The sequence below is a fragment of the Crocodylus siamensis genome, chromosome 1 (assembly GCF_052110815.1).
Source record: "Crocodylus siamensis isolate JL-2025a chromosome 1, ASM5211081v1, whole genome shotgun sequence".
Lineage (NCBI taxonomy): Eukaryota > Metazoa > Chordata > Crocodylia > Crocodylidae > Crocodylus > Crocodylus siamensis.
Window position 1 is genome coordinate 72725598 of NC_143395.1, and position 23593 is coordinate 72749190.

The window sequence follows — 23593 nt, forward strand, 5'->3', positions numbered from 1 at the left end:
ACTACCTGATTCACAGATTACCTGAAAGGTATCTGGAGACTTTCAGTGTCACTTATCTTTTTTTTGCTATTTTCTTAAAGAGTTTCAAATGGAAGGAAAAAACCCCAAAAGTAAATGTAGCAGAGCATTCACCTCCTGTTCTTTAATTTAATTTTTGTGTTATGTACTATTTCAATTCAGGGGAAAATTATTCTTTGCCTGAAGTAAAATGAAGCACAGCTCTACAAAACAACCAAAGGCAAAACAAAACAAAACTATCCCCCCCATAAAACACAGCCCAAAACATTTTAATAAGCACAGGGCTGCATTATCCAATAGAAATCACTGTCATATCCTTGGGAACACTGGGGATTTATCATCTACTAACCTTTTGCTCTAAGTTATTACCTACCTCATAGAGTTATAAAGTGCATTAACTCTCTGTTGTGGAAATCAGTGCTATTAGAGATCTCTGGAGCAGATGTGCTACAAGAGAGCCTTTTGATTTTTTTTAACTCAAAGAGTAATGACACTGCAATATCGTGTGGTGAAAGAGCAATAATTTGATAAACATTGTCTTTCCATTAGATTAGAGCAATTAATCTGATTCTAATTTAGCTGAAACATTACCATACTGGAATCCCTAGAGTCCTGTGAATAATCTCTAAACGCATTGACACACTCAGCATACAAACATTATCTCCACTCATACTGTTCTTCCATATGGTCTCCTCCCATGGTGATGGAGGGCACCCTGCTGTTTCAATCAAATAAATGTCAATTATCTGAGATAGATTTTTAGTTCAGGAGCATGGGCTTGTAATTCAGCCAGGCGTTGGTAGAATTGTGTGCAGTTCTTCTTTGAAAATGTCACTTCTTCAGAATCAGTCCCTGCTTCATTGTCTTCAAATACTGCTCAGACATGAAATTGCAAAAACTATAGCTTGGCAATTATGGGTGCAGGAGCTCATTTGTGTTTGAGTAAGACAGAAAGTGAGAAAGCAACATAAGGGTAGGAAAAATGTCAATACAATTTACCATGAAATTACCTTCATATTGTACTCTATTGCTTGAAAAGGCAATTAATCACCATTTCTAAATACCAATACAGAATGGGGTGCAAAGTTTGTGTCACTGAGTGCTGCTTAGGCATGTTGCAAGTATTCTGGGATTTGTCCTTAGAACTTCATATTTACTTCCCTTTGAGTTTCATCTTAGGACACTGCAGGGCTGGGCATAATATCAGCTCAGCTATTTTTACCTGGAACTCCTAGTTTTTTACAAAATTTGTTTTCATTGAACTGAGATATTAGGGAGTCAAAAGCACACACTGAGGTTAAAAACAGACATTATCCTTAGAATGGGAGCAGCTGTGCCAGGACACAGTGGATCCTCTTCATTGGGTGACATGGACGTTGCCCATTGTCCTACAGGGTCGGGTCTCTGCTTCAGAAGTCCCTTCATTTGCAGAGGTGTACCCCAAGTCAGGGCATGGCAGCATGAAACATGCCCCTGGGGAATCTACTGTCACGGGATTTCTTGCACACACCACAGTCAACAGAGGGCCCTTGAAGTCCCAGAAGTACCTGGGTGCATCTACATGAGACACTACTGCACATTAGACTAATTTAATGCACAGTAAAGTTTCACTCTCTATACAACCACAACAATTACTGCACAGTATATTAGTCTAATGCACCATTTTCTCGTACCTGTTAATACAGATACTAGAAAAATGGCAAATTAACTAATGCACTGTACCACACATGTGGACACTGACCGCTTCTGGTCATCCCAGGTGGCAGGGTGCCACAGGGGGTGAGAAGAGCTGTTCTGGCTTGGTGGGATGCTGCTTCCTAGCCACCTGGAGATTGCACCTGTCATGAACTCCATGTGGCTGGGAGGCAGCTGCCCAGCACCTGTCACAGCTCCTGCAGACATGTGAAGATTGGGATGGGTCCTGATTTCCACATGGCTGGTAGGCAGCTGCCCACCCAGCCAGGACAGCTTCCCTTCTTCCCCCTCCCCTGCTCAGGGCCAGTCTGATCTCCCCCTGGCTAGGATGGAGCTGCTTGCTGAGCTGGGACAGATTCCCCATCAGCCCCCCAGAGCTTGGGGCTAAGATCTTGTGCCCCCTACCAACCTGGGGCTGGCACCCAGGGGAGCCTGGAGTTCCCCCTGGCTTCTGCAGTGGGGAAGAGCAGGGCAGAAGCAGCTCTAGACTGCTGCTCCTACTGGGCTCAATTTGTTACTGATAGGGGTTTATGTGTAGATGCACCCCAAGGAGCACATTAATTGCATGTGTAAACATTCCCCCTGTCTTGGAGTTCTCTCAGTTGCAGAGGCATACATTAGTGTGATACCTATGATCCTTTAGATAATTTAGACCCTAAGTTATGCATATGTCTGGTGCACATTGGGTCAGATCCTAAACTGGCATGCATCACAGTTATGATTATGATTCACTTAGACTCAATGCTCTCCATGTCCAATAACTACTCCCCCACCTTTTGAAAAGGTGTAGCATTCCATTCTTTCTGATTCCCACAGGGCCACCTTGCTTGGCCAGTGTCCAGGGTAGGCTAGGCCACTTTGGAGAGACAAACTTTGCTGTTATTTCAAGCCTGTAGCAAGCTCATCCCTGGGCAGTCAAGAACAAGGCAAAATACCAATCCTACAAAAGGGCACAAGAAGAAGGCTTGTTTTTATTTATCCCCACCTTTGTATTCCTTATTACAGATAGCCACAAACCAGACTTAAGTAAAGGTACCTATACTGTGTTGTTCAATGTAAAGTAGTGCTTCTCGTGAAAATTATGGATTCAAATGCTACGTGTAGGGTGTGTCTACATGTGCAATTAATGTGAAGCAGTAAACTCCAGAGAACTTTGAGCTGGAGCAAACTACTCCTGGGTACATCTACATGTACACCCAGGACAGTCTCAATTTGAGCGAGGGTGGAGCAGGTCCAGGCTGGCAGGAAGTGTGGGAGGTCAGCCCTGGGGGATCAGCCCTACTCAGCTTCTGCATATGCATTTAATCTCAGCAAATTATCCTGGCATAAGATAGTACTGTTCCTGACATTGCTATCTTACTGTGACATTAATTAGCTTACTGTGGCCCAATATTGTTGCACATGTATATGGTGATGCTTTATTCCACAACTAGTCTTCTCCACAGCAAAGTGCATGTGTAGATATGGCTGTATTGTCAAAGGTATCTCTCTGTACAAGTAGGAGATTCAGTTGTAAGCCATTCACACAAGCTCAGGGACAAGTTCCCCTTCTTCTCCTGAATGTTTTTATAGAACAAAAGCAAAAAGAATATTTTTTAAAACCAGACTAAGCTGTGACTAATTATGTTAACAAAGTCTGTGTTCTGCGATATCGTATTCAGCAAGAGACCACACAAGAGAATGAGAAATCTGATACTTCATATCAATGAGTTAAAAGACACTCCTTGTAAATTTTCAATCCTGTGTATTGCTGTTGTATGGTCACAACCTTTGATGTCTAACAAAACCTGTTCACTGAAGATATGGAAGTAATCGCTGCTGCTCAAAAAGAAGCTTGACCTAAAGTCTAGTGGATTTGCAGGATCTTTCCATTGTCTCCTTGTCTCGCACCTTGAGGAAATTGAAACAGAGAAAAGTATTCAGAACTGGATTAATTCACATATAGGAATTATGCATTTATTTCAAAACAAGATGGGATTTTTGGGCAATGTTATATGGTTATTGGCAGCTAATCTAGAATTTCAGGTTACCTGAAGTTGCATATTATAGAAATAAAACATGCCTTTTACTTCATGGACTTGGACATTCTGTCACAATTAATGTACTAATAAAGGTTTTGGTTGAGGACGTTGTGAAATAACACACTGTTGTTAACATTGCTCACTAAAACTTTTAATACGATCAATTTGACTTGAAATGTGTCTTGTCTTGTAAACCACCAGGTCATTAACTTTAACAATGTCAGAGTATTCTCACTTTTAAATTCAGCTAAATAAATGTCCCTGGAATAGCTAAGAGCACATTTTCCACAGAGAAAACTATTTAACGTACTAGTAACGGTAAATAAACAGAACCACCTTCAAATGTATTGTGAAGGATTATGTGCCAGAGAGATACTTAAGGGCAAGAATCTTTCAGAGAAATAAGCATGATTCCCAAGTAAAAGACTGGGGAAAGAGAAGGATGGTGCTGAATACTGTAACCTCTGCTGTAGTGAATGGGAAACAAGGGTGTTCACTGCCTCTCCCTGGGCATGTTTACGCATACTCTTTAACTTGCATAGCCTATTTTACTGCTCATTAAAACATTGTGTAAAAACCCATGCTAGTATGCTAATGTACAGTGAAATAGGCTATGCGTATTAAGCATCACCTGAAAAGCATGCGCTTATACTACTGCACATTAGGCAGCCTAAAGTGCATTAATTTAGTGCCTCACATTGTAGACACCCCTAGTTCTCGGCTTTGATTGAAGGCATGGTGTTGTGCGCATGCTCACATGACTAGAAAGGACGAAGCCTCTAGAAATGCTGACCGTTTGCCCTTTTATAATGTCATAATGTAAATGCATATATTATGCACGTGAGGTAGCCTCCAGGTTATGCAGTCTGCCTTGGTGGGGAAGTTATTCAGCAGCCTGTGAGGTACCAAGACACCCAATTAGCCAGATCTGTGATGGACACCTGATTGATGGGTCACTCATGAGAATGATTGGAAGAGATTTGATTGACAAGTATGGGGTGACTGTGAGATTTGTAAGGGGTGTGATCTGTGTGTCCTTGTTCTCTCTCCCTCAGACACAAGTGAGGGGATCATAAAGTTGTTATTGGATCTTTGTCTTGAAGCATGTAGCAGGGCACTAAGGTGCCTGCTATTGACAACAGTAATATGGGCTCAGCTGCCACTCCCCAGGGCAGCACAGATGTGGGTTGCCGAGACAACCAGTTGGGTCAGCTGACCGGAAGGGGGCAGGGCCTGGCCTATATAAACAGCGAGGCTGAGGCCAGAGTCAGTTCCCCTCTGGCAGCAGAGGAAGTGGGAGCTCTGCTGGAGTAAGCAGAGCAGGGAAGCCGGATGGCCTGAGCAGTTGCGGTGTGATGATACTGGGTGGAGAAAACCCTAGTAGGGATATGAAGGAAGGTTAGCCAGTTTGACTTGGAATTTATGTTGGAACACAGGGGTGTGAGTTTTCTGTTTTGGTTGTTGTAGAAGACCGGGTGAGGCTATAGGGGTTGGAGGAGGCCTCATAGGAGCTCCCCAGTAGTGGGGGTTCCTGGTGCTGGAGAGGGTGCTGTGTTTTGGGGTGTCCCGACCCCAGCCCCAGTGTGGGTAGTATTGGGAGGAGCCCAGTGCAGGTGCAGGCGAGAAGGCCCAGTGGGGCGCAAGATCCGGAAAGGAGGTCTGGAGGCCAGGCATGGCTGCAGCCACCTGAGCGTCAATTGTGAGGAGCCTAGTGGACGTGAGACCTGGGAAAGGGGTTTGGGGGCCAGCCATGGCTATGGCCACCTAAGCCTCGATTTGCGGGAATCGCGAGGCAAGGACCCGGTGCAGGCTGCGAGAGCCGCGGGGAGACAGGCCCTGGTACGGGCTGCAAGAGCACAGACAGGCAATGGAGATGAGTCCAGGGACCTGTGAGGGCACGGGTGACGGTGGGAGTCACGTGCAGCCCAGAGGTGGGAGTGCATTGGGCAACTAGACTGAGCCAAGATATATCAAGGCACCGTGACAAAGAGGGTAGAAAGGCAGCCTCCCCTTTACTATATCAACATCAAAGACGTAGCGGGCGAGATAAAGAGGGTGCATTTAAGACTGATTTGGCACGGTAGCAGGACACTAGGGGAGTTCACGGCACCCCTAGGTCACACGCTGCCACACAGCAACCACGAGCTGATCACATTCACCATCAGCCGTAAAGCTGGCAAGTCAGTCAGCAACACAGAAGTCCTTGACTTCAGAAAAGCCGACTTTGACAAGCTTAAGAGGCTTGTCGGTCAGGCCCTTAGGGACCATGACCCCAGGGAGATGGGAGTTCAAGAAGAGTGGTTGCTTCTCAAGGAAGCGATCCTCAATGCACAAGCTAAATCTATTCCAACACGGAGGAAAGGCAGCAAAAAGGCACAGCAACCCTCCTGGCTCTCCAGGGACCTAGCGGACCTCCTGCAGCTAAAAAGGAAAGCCTACAAAGGATGGAGGACGGGATTCACCTCCAAGGAGGATCATTCTGCACTGGTCCAGTCCTGCAGGGAGCAAACCAGGAAAGCCAAGGCTGCAACTGAACTCCAACTAGCTTCAAGCATCAAGGACAACAAAAAGTCCTTTTTCAGATATGTGGGGAGCCGGAGGAAAAGCAAGGGCAACGTTGGACTCCTTTTAAACCAGATGGGGCAACTGACAACTGACACCCAGGAAAAAGCTAACCTATTAAATAGGTACTTTGCGTCAGTCTTTCATCAGTCCCATGGGACGCCCATGCCTGCTACGGGACAGGGAGATCCGGGTGATGGGGATCCCCTACCCTCCATAAATGCTGACCTCATGAAGGAACACCTTGAGAAGCTGGATACCTTCAAGTCAGCCGGCCCTGACAATCTGCACCCCAGGGTACTCAAGGAGCTGGCAAGCGTCATAGCCCAGCCCTTGGCACGGATCTTTGAAAACTCCTGGTGCTCTGGTGTAGTGCCCGAAGACTGGAAGAAGGCCAAAGTGGTGCCGATCTTCAAGAAAGGGAGGAGAGTGGATCCGGCTAACTACAGGCCCATTAGCCTGACTTCTATCCTGGGGAAGATCTTAGAAAAGTTTATCAAGGAGGCCATCCTTGAGGGACTGGCCCAGGCTAACATACTAAGGGATAGTCAGCACGGGTTTGTTGCGGGTAGGTCTTGTTTGACCAATCTCATTTCCTTCTATGACCAGGTGACCTATCACCTGGACCAGGGAGAAGAGATTGATGTCATATATCTTGACTTCAAAAAAGCTTTTGATCTGGTATGCCACGATTACCTCTTGGCCAAACTGGCCAGTTGTGGCCTTGGCTCCACCACGATCTGCTGGCTGGGAAACTGGCTCCGTGGTCAGACACAGAGGGTTGTAATTGATGGCAGTCATTCATCGTGGTGCCCTGTGACCAGTGGGGTCCCTCAAGGCTCTGTCCTGGGACCCATACCATTCAACATCTTCATTAACGATGTGGACATTGGAGTCAGGAGTGGACTGGCCAAGTTCGCCGATGACACCAAACTTTGGGGCAAAGCATCCATGCCAGAAGATAGGCGGGTGATCCAGGCTGACCTGGACAAGCTCAGCAAATGGGCGGACGAGACCCTCATGGTGTTTAACACCAAAAAATGCAAGGTTCTCCACCTTGGGAGGAAAAACCTGCAGCATCCTATAGGCTCGGCAGTGCTACGTTGGATAGCACTACAGGAGAAAGGGACTTGGGGGTCATCATTGACCACAAGATGAACGTGAGCCTGCAATGCGATGCTGCGGCTAGTAAAGCAACCAAAACGCTGGCTTGCATCCATAGATGCTTCTTGACCAAATCCCGGGACGTCATTCTCCCCTTGTACTCGGCCTTGGTGAGGCCGCAGCTGGAGTACTGCGTCCAGTTTTGGGCTCCACAATTCAAAAAGGATGTGGAGAAGCTTGAGAGAGTGCAGAGGAGAGCCACGCGCATGATCAGAGGTCAGGAAAACAGATCTTACGATGACAGGCTGAGAGCCATGGGACTCTTTAGCCTGGAAAAGCGTAGGCTCAGGGGTGACCTGATGGCCACCTATAAGTTTATCGGGGGTGACCACCAGGATCTGGGGGAACGTTTGTTCACCAGAGCGCCCCAAGGGATGACGAGGTTGAACGGTCATAAACTCCTGCAAGACCGTTTCAGGCTGGACATAAGGAAGAATTTCTTTACTGTCCGAGCCCCCAAGGTCTGGAACAGTCTGCCAGCGGAGGTGGTTCAAGCACCTACACTGAACACCTTCAAGAGCAAATTGGATGCTTATCTTGCTGGGATCCTATGACCCCAGCTGACTTCCTGCCCTTTGGGCAGGGGGCTGGACTCGATGATCTCCCGAGGTCCCTTCCAGTCCTGATGTCTATGAAACAAAGGGTCCTCTGCTTGGACCCCTCCTCTCTGAAAGGGGTCCCTGTCCCCCAGGAGGGGTCTTTGATGCCACCATGGACAGAGGGCACACCACCAGCCTGTCTCATCTTCTCCACAGGTGGAGGGTGTGGGCCTTGGCATCCGAACTCCAGGCTGCTGACACCTAAGAGAGAGCCTTAGAATGAAATCTGCATCCTGGCCAGACATTTCTTGACTCTGACAGCCCAAGGATTGGTAGCTATAGAATTACTTGATTGTTTGTATTGTTTCTTTTCTGTTATCACTGTGTATCAATAAATTTGCCTCATCGAATGGAAAGGTTGTGGTCGGTCTGAGGGTGGGGGGTGCCCTCCACCTCCCTCAGAACAAGGCATCTGGGTCCTAAATCCTGAGCCAACAAAATATATATTGTGGGCTCTCTGTCCTTCTCACATGCACATGCACATGCATATACAGACACACAAAGACACACACTTTCTCAAACTGCATAAAAGTAATGATTAAGGCTTTTATTGAAATTATACTGATATGGGTAAAACTTTTAGGAGTGGCCTGTGGATGTTCTAAGGCAGATAATGCAAGTGGCAGGAGCTCACAGTTCTGGTGAGAGTGCTTATTTGTTTCTGCATTAGTGCTGACACGTAAGAAAGAGACTCAGCCGGTAGTGCTTAAATTTCTGGACCTGTGGGCCAGCTAAGTGTGCAGAGTCAGTTCATGGCTGTGATTTGGTGTGATGGCCTGGCTGCACATACCAACTTAACAGTATGAGTGGCCCAGTTTTGCATGCCTGGTCCTGCTGCATGCTGGCCCGATCCTGCACACCAGATCTGGCTATATGCTGGCTTGACCCTGCCTATCATCCACTATATGCCAGTGTGATCTAGTGTACAGGGACACATTATCCAGCTCATAGGCCCCCCACAGGTCTGGAAATTTGGCAGCTGGGGAGTTGCAATTAATGCCACCATAAACACCCCCCAACACTAAATTTTGGGACCACTGGGCACCCTTAAGGCTGGATCTGGCCCATGGGCCGGAGGTTGAGCACCTCTGGATGTATGTGTGATATGTGTGATGTACATTGGGTTTTTTCTCCCTGCTCTGGGTAGATATGTTTCTGTTCTGATTTTAGGTTGTGTGGCTACTGTAGCACATATTTTATCAGCGGGGAAGTTTAACAGCTAGTCCACACTGGGGGCAAAGTTTAGTCTCTTCCTGAGATACCACATGAGCATAGAAAATGCACAAATGCTCCCTGTAAGCTCCATGGTTAAATATTACAACTCATCTATGGTCCTGTCCCTCTCCTTGAAGTGAAGGAGACTCAAGGCCCAGCAGAAATTCTTAAAAACACAAAGTGGCAGAACTCATGGTTGTGCCAAAAGAGTAGCATGGCTGGTGGTGCCAATAGCTTATGTAGTGCTTTCCAGTTAACTGTATATGGGGCGGTGAACCGTTTCAATCACCCGGTCACACAATTTTTCAAAGAGGGAAGCCTTTGAAAGCCATCTCCCAGCCCCTTTTTTAATTTCCCTGCATAAAGTACTATTAACTGAACTTTGAAAAGGGCCAAGGGCCTTAGCAAAATAAATGGCAGCTTTGCTCTTTTGTAGCAGTAAGGAGAGCTGTCTTAGTGGGTCAGGAACAATTCTCTTCTTGGTTGACAGTACTGTATTAGAGCTATCAGTTAGAAGGTTACTCACTGGGCTAAACAGTCCCTAATATTTCAGACTAATAGTCTCCTGAGGAGGAGTGAGCCCCTTACTGAAACATTGTGAAGTTCTGCACAAAGTGGTATCGCCAGAGTTTGATAGTCAGCTGGGGTGGAGTCACGGAAGCTGTTTCAAGAAAGGTTAGGCATATGGGCAATAAACAGTTACATATGGATGACGGGTTCTTCTGAGAATCTGTCTTGTTTTTTTCGGGCTGAAGAACAGAGCTGTTTCATGCAACATCTATAAAATCATTGTCACCAAAGCTGCAGAACCTATCATTTCAGTGCTGATGTTTAAATTACTTTTGTCTCTGAAAAGTTAATAACTTTTCCAAAGCATGACTTTTATTGCTGAAATTTGCATCTAACACCACAATTCAGTTTAATTTTTTTCTCTTTAAATCAGAAATTCTAACCCATTATCCAATTCCCATGTGCTGTTTTTATTAATGCAAGAGAAACTTTCCATGCTGTGCTACTGAGGAAGCAGCCTCCATTCACAACATGACACTAGCTGTTAGAGAATGGTAAATATTACCTATTTCTGATAGAGTCTAAATGGAATTTTCCCCTGCTGTATTTTCAAGATGTGACATAATTACTAGGTAGTCTATGTACCCCCAAGTCAGAAACACATTGGAAGCCAGAGGTTGTCAACAATGCTAGAAAAGCCTAAATTTAACTTCATCAAAGTGCAGCACAGTTCTGCTTTCATGGTGCATTAATTCAGCACCCGCAGGCTCTCTCATTCCCTGTTCAAATTACAGGGTGTCTTGTGAGCAGTTCACATACTGGTCTCAAAGAGTGAGGGGTAAGGTTAGAAGGTCCATACTAATTTGCACAGGGCCAAATCCTGATAAGCATGATGACTTCAGCAGGAGTTATGGAAGCTCAACCCTTGGCAGGATCAAGAATTTCCCTCAGCTACACGTACAATTTACAACAGTTCTTTCTTTGTGTCTGGATAGCTTTTAAAGGTACCGCTTTTTAATTAAGAAAAACACTGAAATAGAAAGTGTTCAGTCCTCCAAATTTAATTCTCTTCTCTTCTTCCTACCCAAATTAAAAGCCAGCCCAACCTGCGCTAAAGGGATTTTTGAAATCGCAGGGCACCATGAGCATCTGAATTTAAAATGCATTTTTATTCTCTACTATTTTTATTAATAAAGTAATCCAAGAGCCCAAAGTTAATTCAATTGCAACACAAGGAAAGATTAAAGTAGCTTGGTTGCAGTAGGGCTAAGAAACATGATCATCCCAGTGCTGCCAGGAGGCAGGTTAGTCCGTTTGCAAAGGAAGGGTTAAGAAATCTTCAAAAATCTGTATAGGAAAGGCATGTATCTTCCTATTTTGTTTAGCCGTACAACTCTTGCAATAAGAATCCTTTGGGGGTGTATTAGTAACTTCCAGTAGTTATTTCTTTCTTTGCTCTAATGTGGTAGCTGCTTTACAGAAATATTGGGAGGCTTCTGCTCTCTAGGGCCTCTGGTCTCAAATGTTGACCTTGCAAAGATTTTTCACTTGTGGTTAACTTTGTCCTCTGTGAGTAGGCCTATTGATTCCTAAGGAACTACTCTCAGTATGTCATGCATAAGCCTTTTTTCATGTTCAGAGTCTCAGTGTTAGGGTAGCTAACATAACATAGCAATGGCCTTGTTACCAGCTCCAATTAACTGAACTTGGCACTAACCAGCTGAATCAGAGGGAGGAAAGCATTGGATATATTAATGAAAGGTGATAAGGGAGACCAATGGACAATGCCCAAAGTAAGACACCAGAAAAAGGCCAAATTAAGAGGTGTGCTTGTCATGGGTCTGTTAGACAAAGGAATATGCTGACAGGATAAAAGATGGACAGTATGCTGACTGCAGAGAGACCAATCCAACAGCAGTCATCAAAGGAGTGAAGTTGAAGAAAAGCATAAAAGGGGGGCTGCAAGAAAGTTTGTCATCGTCATCATAAATCCAGCCTTCAACACCTGTCTGCCATGACGGACACTGTGTTTCCAGGAACTGAGTGGCCATCTTCTCTGTTGAGCAAAGTAACATCTGGGATTGGGTGAGATTATTGTGCTGAATGTTTTTCTCTCTCTGCATATAGAAACTGCAAAGATAATATTTATTTTATTAATAAAGTTAGACTTTGATTTTAAGACACTGAGTTCTCTGCTTTAAGTTAGACTTTGATTTTAGGACACTGAGTTGTCTGCATTCGTATTTCACATTTCATTTATGGGTTAATTGCATTCTAATGATCACTAAGCACTATCTGCTGGACAGTGGTGCTAATATCAGGTCTAAAACTTACTGAAATCAGTCTATTTGGCTATTGATTTCTGCAGCACCAGGATTGGGCCCATGTTTTTTTCCCATCCTTTCTCTATGCCTGTTAATGCACATTAGTATTGATTACTGCACTCTGAGTGTATGGTGAAAACACTTGGCTAGGTCCCTTTATACCCAAGATGCACATTAATCAACAGTACAGCTTGGAAAGGTATGTCATGTCTCATTGCTTTAACATTTTCTTACTCCCTTATGTCATTATTAGTTTGGAGACAACTATGCTTTCAGATGGAGCTAATTTATCAGCATAACTTGATTTGTTTTAATAATCCCTGGATGAAATTGTCAAGAACAATCTCTTTGGGCACAGTTCTTCTGCAAGTGAAATTAGTGAGGATTTTGCCACTGACTTCAGTAAGAGCAAGACGAGGCCTGCACAGGGAGACCTCTGCTATAGGGGAAAAAAAGGATGTTTGTCACAGCCCCTCCCCTGACTATATAAATGCAGCAACTGGAAGAGCAAGTTCATTGACCTTTGGGCAGCATGGAGAGCTGAGGTGGACTTTTGGCTTGGAGGACAAGCCATGAATTGCTTAAACTGTTAATAGGCTGAGAAGCATAAGGCATCTGTAAGGGGCTTAGGAAGGCAGCAGAGGGGCTTCTGTTATGCTGGAGGGCTCATTTGGAGAAGAATGAGAGTGAGCTATTTGTATAGTAGCTTGAAGACCTGAGAGTGGACAACTTGTATGGTGGATGGGAGGCCTAGGGAAGGGGCTCTTTTTGGAGAATGGAGGAGGGGGAGATTACTCAGAGGCAGTGTTTTCTGACTCAGATCGAAGGCCTATTTTATCTTTTTCCATTAAGTCATAGAAGACAAGATCCTAGGCATCCAGATGGCTAGAAAGGCAGACAGGAAGTGATAACCTCTGGTGGGGCAGGACTGAATCTCAGGGTCCCCTTGCATGAACTGTGAAAAGCCTTATGGGATATTTCTTTTTGTTCCACAACATGATGCTATTTTTTCTAGTCTTGCCCACAGCTTTTTGTGGATGTTAAACTGTTCACCTATGATCACATGAGAGCCATTAACAGGAAATTCACTGATTGTTAACCTCTTACTGGAATGTGGGGTGGGAAGGAGCATGGGGAGGGCAGACTGAGGCCCCCACACTGAGGGAGGAAGGAAGTGGGGAAGGGGCAGGGGTAGGAGCTGAGGCTGGGGCGCTGCCCAGACAGGGCAGTGAATGGGGGGGCTGGGGTAGGGTGTGGAATGGAGTTGTGGACAGCTTGTCTAGGGGACATGGTTGGGTGGAGAGCATGTGCAGCTCCCCACCACTGTGCACACCCCCGGGGGAGACATGGAGGGCAGGTCCCACCCCACAATTTGTGCACAGTGTGGATACAGGCTGCCTACTGCAGGCTTGGGGCTGTCCACCCTGCTACCTTTTGCCTCAGGAGCCCTGCATTGACTATATGTAGCCTGGCCACCTGGCAGCAGTGGGGGCAGGGAGTTGTGCCTCCTGCTGCTGAATGTGCAGGAGATGCAGTGTGGCCAGCTCATGGCTCCCAGGGCAAAGGCAACAGGGTGAAAAACCCTGAGCTGGCAGTGGGCAACCCATGTCCACTGTCACCACTCTCAACTTCACTCCTTAAATCATCCCCATGCTTAAAAATGGTGATGGCAGCACTTGAACTAAAGCTTATTTGACAAGCTTTTGTTCAAGCGCTCTGCCACCATTTTTACATGCCAGGATGCTGATTCCCTGGATGAGCCACCCATGACTTCATTCCACTCCCTAGCCTGTTCCTGGAGTCCCATTCACTGCCCTGGCTGGGCAGCACACACAGTCCCTGCCCTTGCTCCTGCCCCACTTCCTCCCTCACTGTGGGAACCTCGATCTGCATCCCCCCATGCCACTTCCCTCCTTCCCCATCCTTTTCCCTCCAGACTTACCTGCTGGTCACTGCTCTCCATACTGCCCAACTGTGCTCCTATACATTGGTTATCAGATTAGTATTGGCCGATATGCCAATATGGTGAATAATTGGCTATCAGTGTTGGCCAAGAAAATCTCTATTGGTGCACTGCTAGTGCTTAATTTGTAAAAAGGATAAGAGGTAGACTACTCACTAACACTAAGGCTAAGTAAAGATGTTTAGGGTGGTTAGGACAAGGTTAGACTGCATTAAAAATGGCCACCTTATCTAAGGTAAGGGCTACTGGAGAAGGGGTTAGAGGGATCAGAGGGGCAAGCAGTCTTGGGAGGTATCAGCAGTCTGTGGGGGGGATCAGGGAGTGAGTGGGATCTGCAGGAGTGATTGGGGGAATTTGGGGTGCAGGTAGCATCTGTGTGGGAATCAGGGAGACAGGTGTGATCCATGGGAGTAGTCAGAGAGATCTGGGGATGTAGGCCATATCTGTGGGGAGATTGGGGGGGGGCAGATGGCATCCATAGAAGTGATTGGGGGTATTGGAAGTGAAGGTGGGCTCCAGAGGAGCGATCAGGGTTACAAGCAGCGCCTGCAGGAGGGATGGGGGGAGAGTGGGGGTGTAGGTAGTATTCATGGGAAGATTGGGAGGGCAGGCAGCATCTGTGAAGGGATTGTGGGGCAGGCAGAACTTGCAGGAGTGATTAGGGGTGCAGGTGATGTCTGCAGGGGAATTGGGGAACAGGTGGGATCTGCAGGAGCAATTGGGAGAATCATGGGGGCAGGCAGGATTTGTGGGGGTAGTCAGGGTTGCAGGCTGATCTGCAGGGAGATTGGGGGGCAGGCAGTGTCTGGGGGGGGGTTGCTGGTATAAATGGGGGGTTTGGCAGGATCAGAAGGGCTCACAGTGTCCATGGTAGGGCTTGGGGGTGTGGGGAGCAGGGGCTATTTTTAGCATTCCTTCCAGTGTACCTATCCCGCATCCCTTTTGCCCTTCCCCCCACTATTACTTACTTCCTCAGCTCTGGCATCAGCAAATCCTGATAAAACTGGCACTGGGAGTGGCTTGTGGGATTGGTGGTTGGGCAATGTGGGCTGGCTGGTCTGCACAGGGTGGGGGTAAGGGGCCAGGGGCCTAAAAATAGCTTGGTGCCAGAGAGGCGGGTATGGAAAGTGTAGCCTGCCCTGGGACTGGGGCCATGAATGGGCTTTTCCAGCCCTGGGGTTGTACAGGTAACTGTACTGAAGTTTGATGTACCAGTCTAATTTAGATGGATTAAATTTGGGTGTACATAGATAAAGGTCCATCTTAGACTGGGTTCCACCATTTTAGACTGGTCTATGTGCACTGAACTTTGGTGCAGTATTGTTATGGTTTAGACTGATTTCCAATCACTAAGATTGGGTCTAAGTGTAAGGTGTGCACTTGGGCAAACTATTGGGTAGCCATTTTTAATCAAAAGTAACCTCCTGTTAACCCCTTGGCAAACATCTGCACATAGCCTGAGTCATATCTGGACCCTATTCTTCCACTTACAAGCAGATACTTGCATAAGTAGTTCTGTTGCAGGCAATGTGAGTAATTCATGGGAGCAATTTATCACTGATGTACATGAAGAGTTCATATTCTAGTTACTGATTTCAGACTTGCCACTTGTGGTGAAAAGTGTTACTTAAAACAAATAAGAAGTGGAGTATTTGTCCTGAAGTCAGTAAAGATTCTCTTGACTATGATGACAATGAAAAAATATAAGACTACAGGAACGAAAAAGCTCTATTCTCCTCTCCTTTTGTTCTTATATCATGCTCAATTTGGATACTGCATGGTATATGAGCACCTTCCAGAAGTGCATTAAGTTGCTGCACATACGTTTTATGATTCTGGAAAAGCATTGTGTTATAATATATTGTATTATCTGTGGAATGCTATGTGACCATGTACCGATTTTGGTACTTAAAGATGGCATTATAATGTGCACATGCTGAAGGGCCGAGTTATAGTTGCTTAAGCAGCCATGTCATTTTCTAACTTCTAAATTCAACCTTAATGCTTCCTCAGCATAGTTTTTGTTTGGAATTATGTTAAATAATGCCTCCTCTTCCTTGGTGTTTATACCCTTCAAATATTTGCAGGCTATTATCAGGCACCTACCACACTACTGGGGCTATATAAATACTAAGTAATAGCAACGATATCCTTTTTAACTTCACTACATCTTGGTTACTGTGAAATAACTTGGTGCAGTCAAGCATTAGGAGCATTACAAAGAGAGACTGCAATAATAAGGGTAATTCTGGAAAGATTTTAGTGTAAGCTTAGGCTCAGAGGGTATGTTGTTGTGGCATAGAACAGAGAGCCTTATCATGGCCTAATACTTTAGTACTTATTTAGAAACTTTTATCTTTAAACAGTAAAGATTTGTTTGCGCTGTAAACAATAATTAATCATTATAACCAATGTAATTTTATCCTATAGGTCAAGCCCTCTGAGAGCTGGAAATGGAGGTCATCTTCCAGTCATCAGCAAGTGAGAGAGTAAAAATCCCCAGCTGATTTTTTTTTTTAAAAAGCTTTTCATTTGTATTTTGATTTGACTCAATATTTTTGATAATGGCCCGGTGAATAGTGCTCTGTTTCCCTGACCACACTGGGTGGGATTATCAAAAGCACTCCTGTCCCTTAGGCTCACAAATCCCAAAGACTTTTCAAAAGCCTTTGAGAAATTTCTGGTCTCTTTGCCTGTTTAGAAACCCACACTTCATACCCAACACTTCTTGTTCACATTTGAAATTTTGTCTCTCTGCTGAACTGTCAGGACCATCTTTCCCATAAGTTCTCCATCACTAATGTAGGAGTAACTTATGCTCTTCAAAGGATTTATCCGCTCAACACTCTTGTGAGGTATAGTAGTGCTATTGTCTCCAATTTACAAATGGGGAATTGAGATACAAAGTAGCTAAGGGCAAGATTTTAAAATTTAGGTTTTGATGGAAAAGTTTAAAACTCTGATCTTAAGTCAAAGGTGTCAAATAGACGGCCCATGGGCTGGATCTGGCCTGTGGAGCTTCTCTATTTGGCCCACTGGACTACTGAAAATTAGTGGGCTGTGAACCCTGGTGGACATGACGAATGGTGGCAGGAGGACGAGGGAGGGCTAACACAGCCATGTTAATCTGGCTGTTTCACCTGTCAGCACCGATACAGTCCTATCTGCCTGGCCATTGGCTCATACCCGGTGCTAGAGCTGGGGTTGGTGTTGCCACTGCCACTGCAGCACCAGGGCACATGGTGACAGCAGCTGAGACCTACCACCACTCCAGTGTGATCCAGGTTAGAGCTTGACCTGCCATTGGAGCAGTCTGGATCCAGCCCAAGGCGCAAGGTGAGTTTGACACCTCTGCCCTAAGTGACTTGCTCAGCTTCACAGTGGAAGTCTGTGGCAAAGCCGGGAACTGAATCCAGGTTTCTTGATTAGTGCACTAGCCTTTCTAGGTGGCTTCCAGGGAAGTGGTTTCTTTCTTGTCTTTAATTAACAAAGCAGGCAGAATTGAGATAACATTTTTAATAGAAAGATCAACAGAGTGATCACTAATTCCCTGTAAACTGGCTCACTTTGTAAGATGCAATTTTCGTCCTCTATTTAAAAGAGAGGGGAGCTGGCAGTAAAGTATTCTCTGCTCATAGGACCTTCAGGTTTGGAACATTTCTCCCTACCTCATTCAGAAACAATCAAGGCAAAAACAAGTTAGTGACTTAGAAGTATAAGTTTAGTTTTCGAAAGTGAATGAGGCACTCAGGCACTCAAAGCAACATAAGCCTGATAGGTGATTAAACAGAACTTACACAGAGTTTTTGCACTGGAGTCACAAAGAACGACTGAGTAGCTGCGGAACTGTTTAGGTACCTATAACGATTAGGCATCTTCATTTTAAAATAAACTCTATGCTCCTACCAATTGTTTTGTCTTGCTTAGAAGTGATCTGGATCAGCCATGATTGTTTTGGCCTGGTTTTATAAATTGATTTACATGGGTAATCCCTGTATCTGTGCAAAGCCGTATAGATTTCCATAAGACTCCTCTCACGTATTTCATTGGATCGGGTCTTTGTAGATGAAACAAAGGACCCGGAATGGCAATCAATTATGTCACAGAGTTCTGAGAAGAAAAAATCTATGGAGACTTCATACCAGACAGTGATGGGAAGGATGTTACTGTAGAATGCTTTAAGGTAAAGAGTTTAGTAAAAATACTGTCCTCTAATACCTGTCCTACTGATATAGCTGCCCTAGAAAACAACTCTTCATTTGCAGGTGGTGGGGTGGTAAAAGGCTGGTAATAACCTGTTCTTAGGAGCCTGGGCAAAGAGAGATGATGAAAATGAGGGATTAAGGAGAATTCCTAAAACAAAAACAAAAACAAAAACAAAAAGAAAAGAAAAACTGTTGCCAGGCTTTGTCTAGGATCACAGGAGTTTGAAAACAGTTGAAAGCCAGTTATGGAGTTGGTTAGTGCACTTATTGAAGTTCTGAGGAACAGAAGTGCTGCAGAAATCCCAGAACTCAGTGAGGTAGTACAGTGCTGCTCAGAGGTTGATGAAATGCTAACTCACTGCTAGTTGTGGAGCATCCTAATCATTGACCAGCATAGGACAAACAAAAGGGGTGGAAAAAGTTACCTGCTTATGTGTCCTTTGGCCTTAAAGAGAAACTTTTCAGTTGGCATACATGTTTGTGGACTAGAGCCTGGAAGCCTTTTGGACCTTCAGTATGAGTGTGAATACTAACCGTGTAGTTATTTTGCCTTTCTATGCTGTGTTTTCAACCTCTGACCATTCTAGATAGCCTCAAATATCCTCTGATAAATGGAACTGTGAAAGAGGGTCTTTTCTCTCTAGATTGTCTCCTACATATTGTGATTTGTTTCCTCCACTTGCAAGACAGGTCCTCCCCTCCTTTCTTCCCAAGTGCTGAAAGATACAGTCACTTTTCTCACCTTTTCCCACACCCCAACCTGAGTACAGTCAAAAGTACTCAAGTCAATGAGAAGACAACAATCCCTCTTAAATGCTCCACACTTTTTTTTTCTTTTTTTCCAGTAGAGTACAATAATCAGTGTACTTCATTCTCCTATTCTGGTGCTCTGCCTGAGAAAGACTTATTGCATTTTGACCCATTGTAGAAGTAGATGCTCACCTAAATCTTCAATTGACCAAATTCATTTTCCATCATATTTGCAACCATTTTTATCTGGGTTGTTTTATGGGGGAATTTTTCTCATATTTTTAAATAAGATTTGGCCTCTGAACCCCAATATGATTTTGGCTTTTTATCACTTCCTTAGAATAATTTGTTGCTTATGTTCTCTTTTTAAGTCTGAGCTCAAGAGATGGCTGCAGCAGCAGTTGCTGGAATTATTCCTGTGCTTCATTCTCTTGCTGGTGACGAGAGCAGCTATTACATTGGACGTAAACTGTGGTTTGGCTTTTTAGGGTTATACACAGTGGTGATCTATGTGGAACGTTTGCCGTGGATCAGTCTGCACCAGGACTTTCTGTGCCATGGTAATCTCTCAAGCCCCTGCCTTGGAGAATGTTTTGAACAACATTTCCATAAGCCTATCATTGGGACATGGTACATGTCCTGTTTCCTCTTCCTGTGTGCATTCCTTCTGATGGAGTTTTTTGTGTCCCAGCTACGGCACAAACAAACCAAAGTCAAAGCTCAACAGGAGAACGAAGCTGAGCTGAGCTCAATGACAGGAGTCCAAGAAGACAGCTCAAGCCATAAGGGTATTCGCATTATAGACTTCCACATTCAGAAGTCAGTGCTTGGCTTATACCTTTTCTATTTCTTATTGCAACTGGTAATCCAGGCAGTATTTCTGTCTATACTGATAAATGATCAGTTGCCCCGAGTCAGCGGCTACCCTATATTATGCAGCACCATGAACTGCCTAGGCCCTTACCAATGCCTGGTCCAGGGGTCAATGGAGAAAAGGATGTCAATATATACCCTGGCTACACTTGCTGTGATGATCATTGTCTTTTGCATTGCGTTTTTCTTATATAGTATTCATCATTATGTACTAAAAGGGCTACAGCAACTCAGAGCACATGACTTGTGGCTGTGGGAAGTTTGAAGCTGTTTTCAAAGGGTCTAACTGGATAAATTCCAACAACATACTCTTGAATTTTATTTTTTGAGTAGGAAAAAAGCTCAAATTTGTTCCATTCCCCCAGAGCTATTTTTCCTGGAGTGACAGAACATGGGAAATACTGTACCTTGCTTTTTCAAAGGAGATCAAGATGTCATTGAGTGCCATGTCTGTTTATCATCTATTGATATTCAAATATGTCTCTAAATAAACAGTTGTGTATATTTCTAACTTTAATAATTTAATAATATTTGCCTCCATTGTAGCATCATCACAACATGGTTGTCAGAATCACCCTCAATTTTAATAATGCTAAGCATAGTCGTATATCAATTGTGCTCAACCTTTTGGCCCCACTGGCCAGCTGAGTTTTGAGGGGCCAGTCCACAGGCTGGATCAGGCTCTGAATCATCCTCATCTGGTCCAATATGCTGGGATTGTTTCACCATCTGTCCCATGGGGTTCCCCATCATCAGTCTGGAAATTTGACAGTAGGGAAGGGGCAACCACTCCTACAGGCTGGATGACATGGCTTCAGAGAAGGGGGGAGGAGGGGGTTGAGCACCTTAGCAGTATATGAATGATAGCTCCATGGTAGGTGCACAGTCTGACCCGATGCTAATTTACCCCATTCTGGTTGCTCAGAAAAAGGGATGATATCATGGTGTTTGGAGGCAGATGTGGTACATTAGTGTGAGGTTTGGACACAAGTATGCTAGTGAGAGCAAAACCCAGAAGGACATTTAAATCTCACATTATTTCAGGAAGTTAAATAAGAAAAATGAATTTAAATTAAGAGAGAAATAGTAGGTTGAATACCAGGACAGTGTATTATTTATATTAATTTAATATGACATCTCTATATCTGTAAAATAGTTGTATTGAGGGAAGCCCAAAGAAGGCAGTTCTTAAAGGCAGCATGCAGGAAGACAGGATAAAATTTGGATGCTGCCTGATGCTAGTTTGAGGGAGGCATTCATAATGATCCAGATCCTGTCATGAAGGCAACCTTTCCCTAGGCTAGCATGGGCAAACACAGGATCCAATGGGCTAACATAGGATCCAATGGGCTTGCAGGTTGTTCAGCTTACTTCTAAGCAAGCTATGTGGCTTCCACTTGCAACAGGTATTCTCACAAAAGTACCATGATACTCACCATTTTTTTTATATTATATATCAACATGTCACTTCATACCCATCTGCCATTGGTTCATTATTGTGTTGATGCACTGCAAATTAATTTAGGGGCCAAAAATAGCAAAAGAAATAAAATGGACTGTTTTGTTCTTCAAGGAATACATTGGTCAATAAAAACAGAATGGGTAGGACAAGAGGGGTTTGTAAAGGTTTATTTAAATACTATTTTGTTATTCTAGGGGGATATCAGTCAAAATGTTTTGCTTCCATATTCAGACCCCTAACAAAAAGGGCTCTGATTATTTTCAAAGGTGCTGAGTGTCAACAACCCTCATTGATTTTTATAATCCAATTAAAGAGAAAATTATTTTAAGTTGTTTTAGTTCTAAAATTGATATTATTGTGCCATGGAAATATTAAAACAAAAACAAGAAAATTGGGAGATTTTTGAGTTCTGAAAGACTGCATGGTTGCAGGCCCTTACATTCTCAACCATGATATGTTGCTGCATTCTCTGCTGTTACCTTGATCTTTCTTTCTCTGTCTCTTCAAAACCCAAACATATCTTCTGATAACATTTCTGGGGGTTGTGGGGGGTGGGGTGGAGAATAGGAAGGGCTTATATCCCTTGGCTCTTGGTTTAGACTGTTTCCTAATGCAATATTATTTTCCCCAATACTTTTCCTTACAGAACACAGATCCATATTAGCAAGGTAAGATGCACCAAAAATAATAAACACAACACCCATACCGGATATTCTATTTATGTTTAAAAAAATCCATGCGTACTAGGTTTTTAAAGAATCTACTAGGACTGAATACCTTGGGGTTTCTTTTCTTTTTTCTTTCCTTAATTGTCTGGCAGTATCAGCATTGCTTATACAGTAATGCCTACACACACCTTGTAAAAGCAAAGTAGAAATGACATCTGTTCAAATACACTCTTTCAGTGAACCTGCATTTGATGACCTTATGCCTTTTCAGTCTTCTAGTTTAACTACTGTACTTTTATTGTTGATTTTAAAACAGTTAAATATAGTCTGAAAGCCTTTTCTTATTTCCTGCCTTTTTTTTTGTTCTTGTAGAAATAACACAGACAATGTCAAGGACAAATGATCAAGCTATGGTTCTTCCTCCCCCCTCCCCCCCCCCCCCTTTCTATTACTATTTTTATTACCAGGCAATCTTAAAGGCCTTTTAATCCTTCTGATTGTTTAAAGTGGCTCTGTGAAAACATGACCTCTTAGATGTGAAGATAGTTATAGTAGAGTGTAAAATCTATGTGCTGGCATGCTCCTTAGGAACTCAGCAAAATGAAAAGGCTCAGGGAAGGTTTAGTGGAATTTGATAGGAGGCCCCATGCAAATATCCAGACAAAACTACAACCAATTACTCTGTGCTGTCTCAAAACTCCCCACCAAAAACCCCCCAAAAAACCAAAAACAAAAAACCTCAGAGTTTTAAATCTCTAATTCAGAATAAAGATTTGTAGGATAATGACCTGATTTAGCTACAAAGGAGAAATAAATCTGACAGCTGAGAACAGAAGAGGGATTAATCTCAAAAGTTCATGCTAGCTTTTGTTTCCCCTCCTTTCGTTATTATGCAGAAGGGGCAAAGAACTAGCTGCTCTGTTTGTGTTGCAACTCCAATTACATTGCTCAGAGAAAGGCTGGATGAGGGAGAAGAGGAAAGGGGAGGTATGGTGAAAAGAGATTTTCCATTATTTAAAGATAGAGGAACTGACAGGAAAACTGAGAGAAATGGAGCCAGTCAGTCCATCTCATAGTCTGACTGCAGCTTTGAACAGAAGCGAGCTAACAGTGGGTGCATTCAGCAGAAGGAGCACAGAGGGCAACCTGGATGTTGTTTTTGATCATGGAGGCATAACTGAGTGGGAAATTTTACAAAGTGCAGTCAGTTCCCTGAATAGATAATTTTAGATGCTTTTCAGTTTCATATTTGACCCCTGGCATCCTCTGACATGAAGGGAAGAGATGACACCATTGTATGTACCAAAACACTCTCTAATCTGTTTGAAGAAGCCTTCTTTTGGCATGAGACCTATGGGGTTAGGTTTCATTTCATTTGCAAACCTTTACAACTATCAGTTTATTTATACAAATTAGCCACTAATAGAAGTAAGTGTTTTTGGTTAGGCAGATGTAATTGATTTAAACAGACTAGAATAACAGATTAAAGAAAAGTTTCAATATACCAATATATATTTTGTACTACATCAGTGGTTCCTAACCCTTTTAGACTTAAGGCATGCCT

At 44.0% G+C, this 23593-nt stretch overlaps 1 protein-coding gene across 4 annotated transcripts in view; it reads left to right on the top strand.

Annotated features, from left to right (window-relative positions):
- Positions 1-23593, top strand: part of LOC149872929 (uncharacterized) — a 211547-nt gene that overhangs the window by 86902 nt on the left and 101052 nt on the right. Inside the window, exons 3-5 of one of the 4 annotated variants that reach the window (XM_090036899.1) lie at positions 16502-16552; positions 18137-18254; positions 19398-20297. The exons of 2 other annotated variants lie outside the window; for them this stretch is intronic. In XM_090036899.1, the coding sequence (XP_089893025.1) occupies positions 16502-16552; positions 18137-18223 (138 nt within the window). In that variant the 3' untranslated portion in view covers positions 18224-18254; positions 19398-20297. Of the gene's footprint in view, positions 1-16501; positions 16553-18136; positions 18255-19397; positions 20298-23593 lie in introns of those variants that run through there. One more of the 4 variants, XM_090036891.1, reaches the window with a different exon arrangement.